This window comes from Haliotis rubra, unplaced genomic scaffold, assembly GCF_003918875.1.
Source record: "Haliotis rubra isolate DU_JTF1 unplaced genomic scaffold, ASM391887v1 Scf402, whole genome shotgun sequence".
Lineage (NCBI taxonomy): Eukaryota > Metazoa > Mollusca > Gastropoda > Lepetellida > Haliotidae > Haliotis > Haliotis rubra.
This window is the reverse complement of record NW_025767083.1, coordinates 214,519-231,217: the sequence shown is the minus strand read 5'-3', so window position 1 is coordinate 231,217 and position 16,699 is coordinate 214,519. Positions and strand designations below refer to the sequence as shown.

Below are 16,699 nucleotides of genomic sequence, written 5' to 3'. Positions count from 1 at the left end.
ATGCGTTCTACGACGAGCTTGAGCCCAGGGTCAGGGAGACTCCACCGAAGGAAGACCTGCTCCTGCCCGGAGAGTTCAATGCCCGGGTGGGCGCAGAGTACAACTCCTGACCACGCTGCATTGGTCACTTTGGCGTCGGCAGGCTCAACGAAAACGGACAGCGGCTACTTGAGCTTTGCTTCTAGCACGACCTGTGTATCACCAACACCTTCTTCCCCACCACGCCCCACCACAGAGTGTCTTGGAGGCACCCCAGATCCAAACACTGACACCAGCTGGACTTCGTCATCACAAGGAGATCCACGCTCAACCACGTGCTTGTCACTCGCACTTTCCATAGTGCCGACTGCGACACTGATCACACCCTGGTCAGCAGCAAGGTGCGCCTCCGCCCCAGACGAATCCATCGCTCCAAGCAAAAGGGCCGCCCTCGCATAGACACAGCCAGAACACTGATGCCAGAACTGCGTGAATGCTTTGCTCAAGCCATCGATGGCAGAGCGTGCTACGGCTCGATGGGAGTTCATCCGCGACGCCATGTAAAAGACTGCCTCCGACACCTTCGGGAGGAGAGCAAGGAAGAGCGAGGACGGGTTCGAAACTGGGATCAAGGAGATGGAGCCTGCCATTACAGCCAAGAGTGCCGCACACTTCGAGTACAAAAGACAGCCCTCCGAGTCAACACTAGCTGCCTTTAGGGAACAACAACGCCAAGAAGATCGCCCGCAAGTGCGCCAATGATAACTGGCTGAAGCTATGCAGGACATCCAGTCCTGTGCGGACAGTGGAAACATCCGTGCCATGTACGAGGGCATGAAGAAAGCATTTTATATACGATCATAAACAACGTATATTCACGAATATCTACGATTTCATAGTCAGTGTATTTGTTCAATGTGAAGGCAATATCAGTTAGCAATGATCCGGGTAGATTTATGAGGCATGTACGTGACTGATTAAAGGCAAATCCAACCTCTGCCAAACCTGCTGGCAGCCCTCTCCCATAAACACACCCTCCATGTCTCTCTCTCTCTCCTCTCTCTCTCTCTCTCTCTCTCTCTCTCTCTCTCTCTCTCTCTCTCTCTCTCTCTCTCTCTCTCTCTCTCTCTCTCTCTCTCTCTCTCTCTCTCTGTCCATTAAATAATACCTTCATACCTCATTACTATATATACTGAGTCAAAAAAGAAACTTCTCATTCTTTCTTCAGGGCACTATAAAAGAACAAGAGATGGTAAGATGGTTAATTTGTTATTATGTCGTTGCTGAGATCTGTGTGATGTACTCGATACATTGACAGTGCCATAATCAGTTCCATTAGGCTACACCGCCGTTCCAAAACATGGGTATACAGAATGTCAAGTCACAAGAATAAAAATGCGAAATTTCTCAGTTTAATATCGTGAATGGCTGCCCCGCGCATTCACCACTGCCAAACACCGTCTCCTCATCGACTGCCTGATGCTTGTGAACACGTGGTTGGGGATTATGCGCCATTGCTCTTGCAAGGCAGCGCCAAGTTCCTGCAAATTCTGAGGTTGGTTCCTGAGACCACGAAACCTTCTCCCAAGTGCATCCCAAACGTGCTCTACTGGATTAAGGTCAGGGGACCTCGATGGCCAGTCTATGACGTTGATTCCAGCGTTTTGAAGGAAATTTCGTGTCAACATCGCGGTATGCGGCCGAGCATTATCATGCTGGAACTGTAGACCTGGGCCATGAGCTGCCATGAAAGGAACGAGTTCAGGGGTGAGCACCTGGTCAGGGTAAGCAGCAGCTTTGAGGTTTCCACGGATGACCAGAAGTTTGGAACGGCTGTTCCAACAGAAAGCAACACACACCATGCAACTTCCGCCGCTGAATCTGTCGACTTCCTGTACACAACATTGGGCATACCGTTCACGATGTCATCTCCAGACTCTGTGCCTGCCGTCCGCGAATCTGAGGATAAACCTGGATTCATCGCTTAAGACGACTCGATTCCAGTCTCTCTGGGTCCATCGGAGGTGATGTTGGGCCCACAGCAGACGTTGACGTTAATGAAACGGCGTCAATATTGGCCCACGTTATAGACGTCGAGATTTGAGATTGGCAGCCCGCAACCGATTTCGAATGGTCTGTGGGGACAGTCGACCTTACAATCTCAGCCCTGGTTCGTGTAGCTGGCAGAAATCTGTCACGTAGGTGACGATTTGATGGTCTTCTGCTCGTGACGCCACACGTGGACGACCCCACCTTGGGCGATCAGAAGTGGTGCCCGTTTGTTGTAGACGACCTCGCAAGTCATACACAGTACGACGGCTGCATCCTATTGCTCCTGCGACGTCAATAACTGATCTTCCCGCTTGCAACATGCCAACGGCACGTTCACGTTGCACATTTGACAATCGTGGCATTTCTAGTACCGTTAGAACTGTGTCTAAAAAGTGTTTTTTCAATTCTTGAGGCCAATGCAAACATGTGCATATGAAGAAAACTTCGATGCGAAGATCACGTGATCGACTGCACGTGCAAAACCTGATTTGACACTAACATCATTTGCACGACAAATGGATTGGTTTGCGAGGGTTTTGCTAACGTTTTTCTAGGGTCAAAAGATAGGGATCCCATTTTGGACACATAGATGTATCATCAGAGAAAAATTATTCATTATTTTTCAAATTACATTTGGTGAAGTTTCTTTTTTGACTCAGTATATATAGGTCATTCAGAAGCTGGTAATACAACCCCGTATAATGAGAAAGTAGACGCATATAAAATAGTAAATCTTTATAACTTTTACTATCATAGCGACGCTTCGTTATAGATCCTTCTACCGTGGCCTTGTACAAGTTGGTCTACTTTGTCATCCGTCGACTTCCAATAATTGCCAATCATACAATGCACAATACTGGGTTTAACAACAGAGTCCAAAATATGTTTACAAAAGATGATGTATGTCATGAAACGGATCTCTTATCGGCGTTCCATGTAGCGTCACAAGGCTAACACAGATCTAGCACTCACTCAACCCCAAGCAAAATTGGTTCGCTATGTTCCAGCCTCACGATCCCCTTTTTGTTTGACTTTATATCTTGGTAAAAACAAACAAACAAACAATTACAAAAACACCCCGCATCACAAACTTCAGGAAGCCAAATATGCAAGAAACGTATTGTGTGTTTGAGATGGGTAGATGTCCGATAGAATCATTTTAAGTGCTTTAAATGCAACTTGAAACTACAATTGCTTGTTAAAGTGACAATACCCCCACCCCGCCCCTTCATGTTTACTGAAACTGCTTGTTTTGGAGACCGTACCCACCCCCATTCAGATGACGTAATCATAAGGACATAACATATTCTAAAGTTTCACTTATTCATACATAGAGCCAAGGGTTCCAACTAAATACTGATTGGTCAAACAAGTGTCAGCTCTTAATATATTGTAAGTGTAAGTGTAAGAAAGACTAGATGAGGGTGTCCTTAAAGTACAGCCCCCGTCTAAATATATCTCAAGCAATCCAAATCTTTGACTGTTGATGGGAAGTCATCAAATACTAAACTGAAATTTTTTATATGATATTATCTGAGGGCATATTGTTATCCCATTCTCTTCCCACAGAGATAATTTGCCATTTCTTCCTACAAACCTCTGTTCTAATACGGTCATATTTCCCGGTTCTCGTAAAATCCCCTAGCGGCATAAAATCGCAACACGAATTATCTCCCTTCTTTCTGTCCAGTCAGAACACGTGTTACATCAACTTGACTAATAGAAGCAAATGTTGGGTCACAAATATCCCTCCTCTGCCAGGAACGTGTGTTGATGTGACACACAAGACATTTAATGGCTAGCCTGTCCGTTGTCAACTGAGGCCTTGCGAATGATCACTTTTGAAACAACGTCGCTGATTGCACAACTAAATCTGATTGCAACCAATCACGAATCCTGAACACTCGCACCATGAGTGGGCCGTATTAGAACAGATGTTCGTAGGAAGATATGACAAGTAACCTCTGTGGGAAGAGAATGGTCGTTATCGAAGAGGTACCAAATGACAGATCGTTTTTCATTTTCTGCAATTCTTTTAGAAAATATTATACCCCAATGTGTTGTGATGACTAGCATTTCGTTAACCACATTACCCCACATATGTGAAATTTTGGACATGGCTTTGCTAATGATTCCCTCAAAATAGAATTAAGGAAGATTTTCAAACATTGGACACAGAAAAAAAATAGTTAGTCCGACTACTTTTTGACCGACCCTCGTACGACAAATCCAGTTCTCACACTAGGAGGTAGATACCTATTACGACAAATCCAGTACTCACACTAGGAGGTAGATACCTATTACGACAGATCCAGTACTCACACTAGGAGATGGATACCTGTTACGACAGATCCAGTAATCACACTAGAAGGTGGATACCTGTTACGACACTAGAGGTGGAGGTGGATACCTATTACGACAGATTCAGTACTCACACTAGGAGGTAGATACCTATTACGGCAGATTCAGCACTCATACTAGGAGGTGGATACCTATTACGACAGATTCAGTACTCACACTAGAAGGTGGATACCTATTCCGACAGATCCAGTACTCACACTAGGAGGTAGATACCTGTTACGACAGATCCAGTACTCACACTAGGAGGTAGATACCTATTACGACAGATCCAGTTCTCACACTAGGAGGTGGATACCTATTACGACAGATTCAGTACTCACACAGGAGGTAGATACCTATTACGACAGATCCAGTACTCACACTAGGAGGTAGATACCTATTACGGCAGATTCAGCACTCATACTAGGAGGTGGATACCTATTACGACAGATTCAGTACTCACACTAGGAGGTGGATACCTATTCCGACAGATTCAGTACTCACACTAGGAGGTAGATATCTATTAAGACAGATCCGGTACTCACACTAGGAGGTAGATACCTATTACGACAGATTCAGTACTCACACAGGAGGTAGATATCTATTACGACAGATTCAGTACTCACACAGGAGGTAGATATCTATTAAGACAGATCTAGTACTCACACTAGGGAGGTGGATACCCATTACGACAGACGTACTCACACTAGAGGTGGATCATTCCGACAGACAGTACTCACACAGGAGGTAGATATCTATTACGACAGGTTCAGTACTCACACTAGGAGGTAGATATCTATTAAGACAGATACCCATTACTCACACTAGGGGAGGTACGGATACTCACACATTATCTATTAAGACAGATTCAGTACTCACACAGGAGGTGGATATCTATTACGACAGATTCAGTACTCACACAGGAGGTAGTACTACGACAGATTCAGTACTCACACAGGAGGTAGATATCTATTAAGACAGATCCGGTACTCACACTAGGAGGTAGATACCCATTACGACAGATTCAGTACTTACACAGGAGGTAGATATCTATTACGACAGATCCAGTACTCACACAGGAGGTAGATACCTATTACGACAGATCCAGTACTCAAACTAAGAGGTACATACGTATTACGACAGATGCAGTACTCACACTAGGAGGTAGATACCTATTACGACAGATCCAGTACTCACACTAGGGGGTGGATACCTATTACGATAGATTCAGTACTCACACAGGAGGTAGATATCTATTACGACAGATCCAGTACTCACACTAGGAGGTGGATACCTATTACGACCTCGTTTGGAAAGAAACGTAGTGCCTTTCTTCTCACTGTAATTCTTACAAACTGATTATACATGCACGTCTAGCCAAATGTATTTTGTCGCTTGGAAATAGAGATTACCTAACGAGTGTCTTTGAGATACACGCATCCACCAACACGCCCTCTCCCGCGTCTTCTCCCCTCCATTCCCATCTAGTCTTTCACCCTCTCCTGTCTTCCTCTCCCTATTTCCACACTTTCACTTCTAGTACTTATCCTATATTTGCCCTAATTTTTCAATATAGTGTGTAAAGCAAATGCTGTACATTTCCGAGGATGTTACTTTCACATCCTTGGATAATATCTTCATCTCTATGTGAAATGGATATACGAGCATTTGTTTTCACATAGTAGCAGTGTAACTATATATATATCTCGCTATATATATGTACTTATGTATCGGATATGTAACATCTTTCCCTATGCTAATAAAAAAATACATAATTGACGGCCATTAATGGTTGAACGGTCATAAAATCATACAAATAAACGTCAAGGTAAAGGTCATAGTTTTTCAGAATTGATAAATATCAAACATGACAAACATGTTAAAATTGCCTTTAAAACCAGAGGAAATCATTTGTGTGATCTTGTTGTGGTCGATTCCACGGTCAGTTTGGATAGTTGCCAACTAAACAAGTTAGAGTTGGTTGTCACAGAAATATATATATTAAGCTTATTTTGTTCAATATTGTATTTCGCGCGAAGTTGTTTTTGTTGATTTATTGGCGGAAATCAATGTTAATAACGTTTATATGAATGTATGTTGTTTACAAGTTTTACATGTATGTGTGAAAAACTATGTATTTGTGAGAAAACATTGTTTTCTTCGTGGGAGATTGAATCAATATTTTGTTTTTAATAATTACTTTGGCTTTGTATGAAATTTTACAATGATATATTTTGAAGTAAAAAGTGTTGATTAAGATGAAAAAAAAAGTCTTTGAGATACCATTTATCTTACAACGAGTTGTTTCAAAACGATTTTTACGAGCGAAAGCGAGTTAGATATGTTTCTCAACAACGCGTTGTAAGATAAATGGTATCTGACAGACACGAGCAAAGTAATCTGTTTCTTACACACCACACAATCGCACCATTTTATGGTCGAATAGATTCAAATTTCATATTTTCTCATCGTAGCTGCGCAATAATACACAGCACAACGTTTATGAATGAGTGACGTCACTTGGCCTCCTAATCACTATTCATCCCCAAGGTGACCCTCCACAAAAAAGTTTCTGCCACATCTTCGCGTCATCAAGACAAAAGTGATAATGCAAACTAGATAAGATCACAGAAAATGAATTAATCACTCTAAAGCGATTATGTTAACGTGTACATGTAGATGATTTTACTTCTTGCAAGCATGAAATAATTGAGCGTGTTATCCTTATTGTTTGTAGTCATCGGAAGATTTGTTTGGATATCTCTGCACACTGGGGATCCGCACCACTTTTCGTTCAATGTTCTCCCATAGACCGGAGACAAAACTACTGAGTGTGTGTGTTACCCGTGTGCGTGAATGTGTCATTGCTGAGGTTACTTCACTATCAATGGGGGGACTACTCTTCTTCGCCACAACCTTCTCGTTTTCCTCAACAAACTGCCACTTGGAATGTTACAGACGTTACGGTGTTGACAGTATGAAATGTGAATTGAATGTTAAGAAAACATGAAATTTACATCATTTTGCGCCTGAGGAATAATGACTTCCGTAGATCAGCCGTTCCTGTACATGTTCGATTGATTCGAAAGGACGTGTGTCGCCATTGCAACCCTTGCAAACGCCCCATGTTGTACATTGTTTCAACGAGTGTGTTTTGGTCCTGATTGTCACGAGTGTATTTCTTAACATTGGAATAATCACATAGTACAATAGTAGCTCGGAGCTGGACATGGATGCTGATCGGACTGACGTTATAGTGTCAGGTATTTTGTATAAATGACACTTGTTGCATCTCTCCAGTATTAATACAAAGTAACAAGGTTGTAATTTTTCACATAATTGTTTACACAGGTATCACTGATTGTTTAATCCATTTTGAATTTATGACTAGAATCAAAAGTTTTCATAAAAGGAATTAGAAAATAACTAGATTTGTTTCTCACCCACGGGCGTGTAAGAATATTTGATAATTGTGAGTGGAAACAAGCAATGCTGACATTAATAATTCAGAGAAAAGATCTACCATAGACAACACAGTTCAAAACATGAAGGAGTGGAGTTTAAAACGTTGGTTCGTCACGCTGAAGACCCAGGTTCGATTCCCCACCATTTCTGGTGTCCACCGCCGTGATATTGCTAGAATATTGCTAAACACGGGAAAAAATACATGCTCACTCACTCACTCACTCACTTACCCATGAAACACAAGACAGTCAATCACTCAGGGAATTGAGGTTAAAGACAAACATTACCACACAGGAATGAAAAAATATATATAATCCGACATTGGTTTAAAGTTATATTGGGTTCGTGGCATTTGTACAATGTCTTAAAAAGCGCATACCTTCTCAATGTAAATGTAAAAAGTTGGTTTCACTTACAGTCATCTATCAAAGACGACAAAGGACACAATAAGACATAGTGCTATAAACATTTTATTTGATATCGCCTCTACAATATCAACCGTTTGAAAAAGGTAACATTCAACATATATTTTACATGAAACGGGTGACAAAACGGTAGTAAATACATGGGTGTCAAAACAGTATTTAATCCATGGGTGTCAAAACGGTAGTTAATACATGGGTGGTAAAACGGTAGTTAATACATGGGTCGTAAAACGGTAGTTAATACATGGGTGTCAAAACGGCAGTTAATACATGGGTGTCAAAACGATTGTTAATCCATGGGTGTCAAAACGGTAGTTAATACATGGGTGGTAAAACGGTAGTTAATACATGGGTGGTAAAACGGTAGTTAATACATGGGTGGTAAAACGGTAGTTAATACATGGGTGTCAAAACGGCAGTTAATACATGGGTGTCAAAACGATTGTTAATCCATGGGTGTCAAAACGGTAGTTAATACATGGGTGGTAAAACGGTAGTTAATACATGGGTGGTAAAACGGTAGTTAATACATGGGTGTCAAAAGTCCTATAGTAATCATCTATTCTGATCTGGATAGAAACAGTCCTATAGTAATGACCTATCCTCACCTGGATAGAAACTGTCCAATAGTAATGACGTATTCTGACCTTTATAGAAACAGTCCTATAGTAATCATCTATTCTGACCTTTATAGAAACAGCCTTATAGTAATGACGTATTCTGACCTTTATAGAAACAGTCCTATAGTAATCACCTATGCTGACCTTTATAAAACCAGTTCTATAGTAATGACATTTTCTCCCCTTGATAGAATCAGTCCTATAGCAATCAACTATTCTGACCAGGATAGAAACATTCCTATAGTAATCAACTATTTAGACCAGGATAGAAACAGTACTATAGTAATGACTTATTCTGACCTGTATCGAAACATTCCTATAGTAATGACCTATTCAGACATGGATAGAAACAGTATTATAGTAATGACCTATTCGGACTAGGGTAGAACAAGTCCTATAGTAAACACCTATACTGACCAGGATAGAAACAGTCCTATAGTAATGACCTATTCTGACCAGGATAGAAACAGTCCTATAGTAATCACCCATTCTGACCTGGATAGAAACAGTCCTACAGTAATCACCTATTTTGACCTAGATAGAAACAGTCCTATAGCAATCTATTAGGATGTAACACACCTATAGTAATCACCTATTGTGATCTTTATAGAAGCAGTCCTATATTAATGACCTATTCTCACATGCACAGAAACATTCTCTTATAGTAATGACCTATTCTGACATGGGTAGAAACAGTCCTATAGTAATCACCTATTCCGAACTTGATAGAAACAGTCACATGGTAATGATATATTCTGACCTGCATAGAAACAGTCCTCTCGTAATGACCTATTCTGAACTGGACAGAAACAGTCCTATAGTAATGACCTATTCTGACTTGGATAAAAAAGTCCTATAGTTATCATCTATTCTGACCTGGATAGAAACAGTCCTATAGTAATGAGCTATCCTCACCTGGATAGAAACAGTCCAATAGTAATGACCTATCCTGACCTGGATAGAAACAGTCCTTTAGTAATGACCTATCCTCACCTGGATAGAAACTGTCCAATAGTAATGACCTATTCTGACCTTTATAGAAACTGTCTTATAGTAATCATCTATTCTGACCTTTATACAAACAGCCTTATAGTAATGACCTATTCTGACATGGGTAGAAACAGTCCTATAGTAATCACCTATTCCGAACTTGATAGAAACAGTCACATGGTAATGATATATTCTGACCTGCATAGAAACAGTCCTCTCGTAATGACCTATTCTGAACTGGAAAGAAACAGTCCTATAGTAATGACCTATTCTGACCTGGATAAAAAAGTCCTATAGTAATCATCTATTCTGACCTGGATAGAAACAGTCCTATAGTAATGACCTATCCTGACCTGGATAGAAACAGTCCTATAGTAATGAGCTATCCTCACCTGAATAGAAACAGTCCAATAGTAATGACCTATTCTGACCTTTATAGAAACAGTCCTATAGTAATCATCTATTCTGACCTTTATAGAGACAGCCCTATGGTAATGACCTATTCTCACATGTGCAAAAAGAATCTCTTATAGTAATGAGCTATTCTGACTATTTTACGGTTCTTCAACCTCCTCGTCGTATTAACCTTCCGTAACAGCTTTGTAGGACACTGAGAAGCCTGTATGAGCAACAGATCCGTCAGTTCGGAACCTGACCATCATGGTGTTGCCAGTGGTTGTCAGGGTCCGGGATGTGGTTTGATTGCCACACATCCTGGCTAACAGTGGGGCGGAGTCATCCTCTCCTCCATAGACCTGAGGAACACAAGGTGTTAACGTCACATCGTGTGAGGCTCTGTTGTATTCTATATGTCCTCAGTATTAAAGTGTGGCACTCTCTGACCTCCATCAGCCTTACATTGATTTTTTTTTAACTTGTCTTTACATGCACATCACTTTGACTTTGAGTTTGTAAATATTCCATATGACTGTCTGGTAGACTAACGTTTTAGTCATTATTGTATTAAGGAAAGCGTTTTCCATGAGGGATTATGTTACCGTTAGCTCTATTTGGATACTTCTATATGAAAGGCTTCACAAGAATCTTGGCGTGATCATTAGAAATACAGTTTATATTGCCTACTTGACAGCTAAGACAAATTACCTCGAAAACATCGAAGCTGCAACTTGAGTGTGTTTCCAGGTGGAAATCGTCAATCTTCAACTCGACATGGAAGCCAGTAGGTACTCTGATATTCCACACACAGGTTTTTCCATGATGGTACGACAGAGGGTAGTTAGGGCTAGTAAAACTCCCCTGTGTGCCTGTTAATGTGCCCCCACACCCTGAAAATCAGAAAGTAATTGTAAATATATCTATATTCAACATTCTCTAAATATTTAATATTTTCGTGTGCTTTGGAGTGAGTGCGTACGTGCGTGCGAGCATAGGTGAATGAGGGAGGGAGAGGGAGGGAGTTGCAATTTGATGTCGCCATGACATTCTTCCGGGATTTAGCAATTAGGGTCAAGTTTTTCTTGTACAAAAGTGAATCACAGTTACAACACTTTAAAGGTACATTTCTTATCTTATTTTAAACATTGCAAAAAATAAACAGGTGTTTAAAACTCGGGCTACCAGCTACCAGCAATCAAAGCCAGCTATGACTTCACGCTGGGGATCATGAAAGTTGACAGTAATCCTGTTTCCTTCATAATAACCGAGCAGGATTTATGTCAATACTTCAGTTATTAGTGTTCTACCTTCCGTAATAGCTTTGTAGGACACTGAGAAGCCTGTATAAGCAACAGATCCGTCAGTTCGGAACCTGACCATCATGGTGTTGCCAGTGGTTGTCAGGGTCCGGGATGTGCTTTGATTACCACACAGCCTGGCTAACAGTGGGGCGGAGTCATCCTCTCCTCCATAGACCTGAGGAACACAAGGTGTTAACGTCACATCGTGTGAGGCTCTGTTGTATTCTATATGTCCTCAGTATTAAAGTGTGGCACTCTCTGACCTCCATCAGCCTTACATTGATTTTTTTTTAACTTGTCTTTACATGCACATCACTTTGACTTTGAGTTTGTAAATATTCCATATGACTGTCTGGTAGACAAACGTTTTAGGCATTATTGTACTAAGGAAAGCGTTTTCCATGAGGGATTATGTTACCGTTAGCTGTATTTGGATACTTCTATATGAAGAACCTTGGCGTGATCATGAGAAATACAGTTTATATTGCCTATTTCACAACTAAGACGAAATACCTCGAAAACATCATAGTTGCAACTTGAGTGTGTTTCCAGGTGGAAATCGTCAATCTTCAACTCGACATGGAAGCCAGTAGGTACTCTGATATTCCACACACAGGTTTTTCCATGATGGTACGACAGAGGGTAGTTAGGGCTAGTAAAACTCCCCTGTGTGCCTGTTAATGTGCCCCCACACCCTGAAAATCAGAAAGTAATTGTAAATATATCTATATTCAACATTCTCTAAATATTTAATATTTTCGTGAGCTTTGGAGTGAGTGCGTACGTGCGTGCGAGCATAAAAGAATGAGGGAGGGAGAGAGGGAGGGAGTTGCAATTTGATGTCGCCATGACATTCTTCCGGGATTTAGCAATTAGGGTCAAGTTTTTTTCTTGTACAAAAGTGAATCACAGTTACAACACTTTAAAGGTACATTTCTTATCTTATTTTAAACATTGCAAAAAAATAAACAGGTGTGTTTAAAACTCGGGCTACCAGCTACCAGCAATCAAAGCCAGCTATGACTTCACGCTGGGGATCATGAAAGTTGACAGTAATCCTGTTTCCTTCATAATAACCGAGCAGGATTTATGTCAATACTTCAGTTATTAGTGTTCTACCTTCCGTAATAGCTTTGTAGGACACTGAGAAGCCTGTATAAGCAACAGATCCGTCAGTTCGGAACCTGACATCATCATGGTGTTGCCAGTGGTTGTCAGGGTCCGGGATGTGCTTTGATTACCACACAGCCTGGCTAACAGTGGGGCGGAGTCATCCTCTCCTCCATAGACCTGAGGAACACAAGGTGTTAACGTCACATCGTGTGAGACTCTGTTGTATTCTATATGTCCTCAGTATTAACGTGTGGCACTCTCTGACCTCCATCAGCCTTACATTGATTTTTTTAACTTGTCTTTACATGCACATCACTTTGACTTTGAGTTTGTAAATATTCCATATGACTGTCTGGTAGATCAAACGTTTTAGGCATTATTGTACTAAGGAAAGCGTTTTCCATGAGGGATTATGTTACCGTTAGCTGTATTTGGATACTTCTATATGAAAGGCTTCACAAGAATCTTGGCGTGATCATGAGAAATACAGTTTATATTGCCTATTTCACAACTAAGACAAATTACCTCGAAAACATCGAAGCTGCAACTTGAGTGTGCTTCCAGGTGGAAATCGTCAATCTTCAACTCGACATGGAAGCCAGTAGGTACTCTGATATTCCACACACAGGTTTTTCCATGATGGTACGACAGAGGGTAGTTAGGGCTAGTAAAACTCCCCTGTGTGCCTGTTAATGTGCCCCACATCCTGAAAATCAGAAAGTAATTGTAAATATATCTATATTCAACATTCTCTTAAATATTTAATATTTTCGTGTGATTTTTGGAGTGAGTGCGTACGTGCGTGCGAGCATAGGTGAATGAGGGAGGGAGAGTCAGGAGGGAGTTGTGACAATTTGATGTCGCCATGACATTCTTCCGGGATTTAGCAATTAGGGTCAAGTTGTTTTCTTGTACAAAAGTGAATCACAGTTACAACACTTTAAAGGTACATTTCTTATCTTATTTTAAACATTGCAAAAAATAAACAGGTGTTTAAAACTCGGGCTACCAGCTACCAGCAATCAAAGCCAGCTATGACATCACGCTGGGGATCATGAAGGTTGACAGTAATCCTGTTTCCTTCATAATAACCGAGCAGGATTTATGTCAACACTTTAGTTATTAGTATTTTACCTTCCGTAATAGCTTTGTAGGACACCGAGAAGCCTGTATAAGCAACAGATCCGTCAGTTCGGAACCTGACCATCATGGTGTTGCCAGTGGTTGTCAGGGTCCGGGATGTGGTTTGATTGCCACACATCCTGGCTAACAGTGGGGCGGAGTCATCCTCTCCTCCATAGACCTGAGGAACACAAGGTGTTAACGTCACATCGTGTGAGACTCTGTTGTATTCTATATGTCCTCAGTATTAAAGTGTGGCACTCTCTGACCTCCATCAGCCTTACATTGATTCTTTTTAACTTGTCTTTACATGCACATCACTTTGACTTTGAGTTTGTAAATATTCCATATGACTGCCTGGTAGATCAAACGTTTTAGGCATTATTGTACTAAGGAAAGCGTTTTCCATGAGGGATTATGTTACCGTTAGCTGTATTTGGATACTTCTATATGAAAGGCTTCACAAGAATCTTGGCGTGATCATAAAAATACAGTTTATATTGCCTACTTGACAGCTAAGACAAATTACCTCGAAAACATCGAAGCTGCAATTTGAGTGTGCTTCCAGGTGGAAATCGTCAATCTTCAACTCGATATGGGAGCCAGTAGGTACTCTGATATTCCACACACAGATTTTTCCTATGATGGTACGACAGAGGGTAGTTAGGGCTAGTAAAACTCCCCTGTGTGCCTGTTAATGTGCCCCCACATCCTGAAAATCAGAAATTAATTGTAAATATATCTATATTCAACATTCATTTAAATATTTAATATTTTCGTGTGCTTTGGAGTGAGTGCGTGCGTGCATGAGTGCATAGGTGAATGAATGGGGAGGGAGAGATGGGTGGGAGTTGCAATTTGATGTCAGTGACAATGACATTCTTCCGGGATTTAGCAATTAGGGTCAAGTTTTTTCTTGTACAAAAGTGAATCACAGTTACAACACTTTAAAGGTACATTTCTTATCCATTTTAAACATTGAAAAAAAATAAACAGGTGTTTAAAACTCGGGCTACCAGCTACCAGCAATCAAAGCCAGCTATGACTTCACGCTGGGGATCATGAAGGTTGACGGTAATTCTGTTTCCTTCATGATATCAGAGCAACACTCATGTCAACACTTTAGTTATTAGTGTTTTACCTTCCGTAACAGCTTTGTAGGACACTGAGAAGCCTGTATGAGCAACAGATCCGTCAGTTCGGAACCTGACCATCATGGTGTTGCCAGTGGTTGTCAGGGTCCGGGATGTGGTTTGATTGCCACACATCCTGGCTAACAGTGGGGCGGAGTCATCCTCTCCTCCATAGACCTGAGGAACACAAGGTGTTAACGTCACGTCGTGAGAGGCTGTTGTATTCTATATGTCCTCAGTATTAAAGTGTGACACTCTCTGACCTCCATCAGCCTTTCATTGATTCTTTTTAATTTGCTGTTACATGCACATCACTTTGACTTTGGGTTTGTAAATATTCCATATGACTGCCTACTAGATCAAACGTTTTAGGCATTATTGTACTAAGGAAAGCGTTTTCCATGAGGGATTATGTTACCGTTTGCTGTACTCGGATACTTCTATATGACAGGTTTCACAAGAACCTGGGCGTGATCATGAGAAATACAGTTTATATTGCCTATTTCACAACTAAGACGAAATACCTCGAAAACATCATAGTTGCAACTTGAGTGTGCTTCCAGGTGGAAATCGTCAATCTTCAACTCGACATGGAAGCCAGTAGGTACTCTGATATTCCACTCACAGGTTTTTCCATGATGGTACGACAGAGGGTAGTTAGGGCTAGTAAAACTCCCCTGTGTGCCTGTTAATGTGCCCCCACACCCTGGAACTAAAAGTATTAAGTAATTGTAACTATTACTAGATGCCTACATTTTTGTCTTCAAGAACCTAGTGCATCGGTGCAATTCATGTTCATCAAATCATAATTATATATTGCCCCTGATGACTACACTAAGAAGCGCACTTATAAACAGATACACCCACATGTGAAACACAAAGAAACACAACAGGCACGTGCGCCTGCATACAGAGAGAGTGAGTGAGTGAGTGAGTTAATATTTAACGTCACATCGGCAATATTTCAGCCATATCGTGACGAGAATATTTGATATTGGAATGAAATATATGTAAATTATAAAAATCTGCCGACGAAGGGCAGTAAAACAACTAGAATATCACAGATATACATGTAAAACTAGTAATAGAGTCTAAAACATTTTAACCATAGGGGACAACACAATATAAAAATAGGCTATAGATGCATACAGAGAGAGAGAGAGAGAGAGAGAGAGAGAGAGACAGACAGAGAGACAGAGAGAGACAGACAGACAGAGAGAGACAGACAGAGAGACAGAGACAGAGTACTCACCAGTAGCTGCAGTTTGCAATGCAAGCACAAAACCAATGATGGCGACGAAATAGAACCCAAACCCGGACATGTTGTTCAATGCAGGACTGCAAAAGACTGCACGTTCGAGTGTATAATGCCCCTTTTATACCCACAGATAAACAGGGGGCGAATGAGTCATGTTATAGGAGCGAGATCCGGTTTCTAATTTTAAGACCACATGTAGAAGGAATCAAAAGCTCAACCGTCACATGAGAAATACTAAGGCAGTTTCCAAGAAATACATGTGTACTCAAACAATGACATCAACCCGGAAGTTGTGAATTGAAGCATTAGTGTCTGACGTGTGATGGCAGGTGGTTGCGTATTTCTATATGTGATTGGTCTGTGTCCCTGTGGGTGGGTGTGGGGTTGTACTCCGTATATCAGACCAGGTGACTACCCATTTAGCCTATCAGAATGCAGCGGTGTAAACTTTGATACATTATACACAGTTTAACTTATTTTAAATATTTGTGGTGTTCAATTTGAA

General features: G+C 41.1%; 1 protein-coding gene across 8 annotated transcripts; it reads right to left on the bottom strand.

Annotated features, from left to right (window-relative positions):
* Nucleotides 1–8,290: 8,290 nt before the first annotated feature.
* LOC124287604 (deleted in malignant brain tumors 1 protein-like) lies at nt 8,291–16,398 on the bottom strand. Of its 8 annotated transcripts, XM_046724093.1 has the most exons (9): nt 16,189–16,398; nt 15,461–15,648; nt 14,945–15,113; nt 12,082–12,263; nt 11,575–11,743; nt 10,976–11,157; nt 9,904–10,626; nt 9,671–9,825; nt 8,291–9,592 (listed from the first exon to the last, which is right to left on the bottom strand). In XM_046724093.1, exons 1-7 carry the CDS (start codon nt 16,256–16,258, stop codon nt 10,453–10,455), a joined length of 1,134 nt encoding a protein of 377 aa, XP_046580049.1. In that variant the 5' UTR covers nt 16,259–16,398; the 3' UTR covers nt 8,291–9,592; nt 9,671–9,825; nt 9,904–10,452. The 8 variants fall into 8 exon arrangements, with proteins under 8 accessions (XP_046580049.1, XP_046580045.1, XP_046580046.1 ...); XM_046724089.1 differs by having other exon boundaries at nt 9,671–10,626; XM_046724090.1 differs by having other exon boundaries at nt 8,291–8,830; nt 9,720–10,626.
* Between the last annotated feature and the right edge of the window lie 301 nt (nt 16,399–16,699).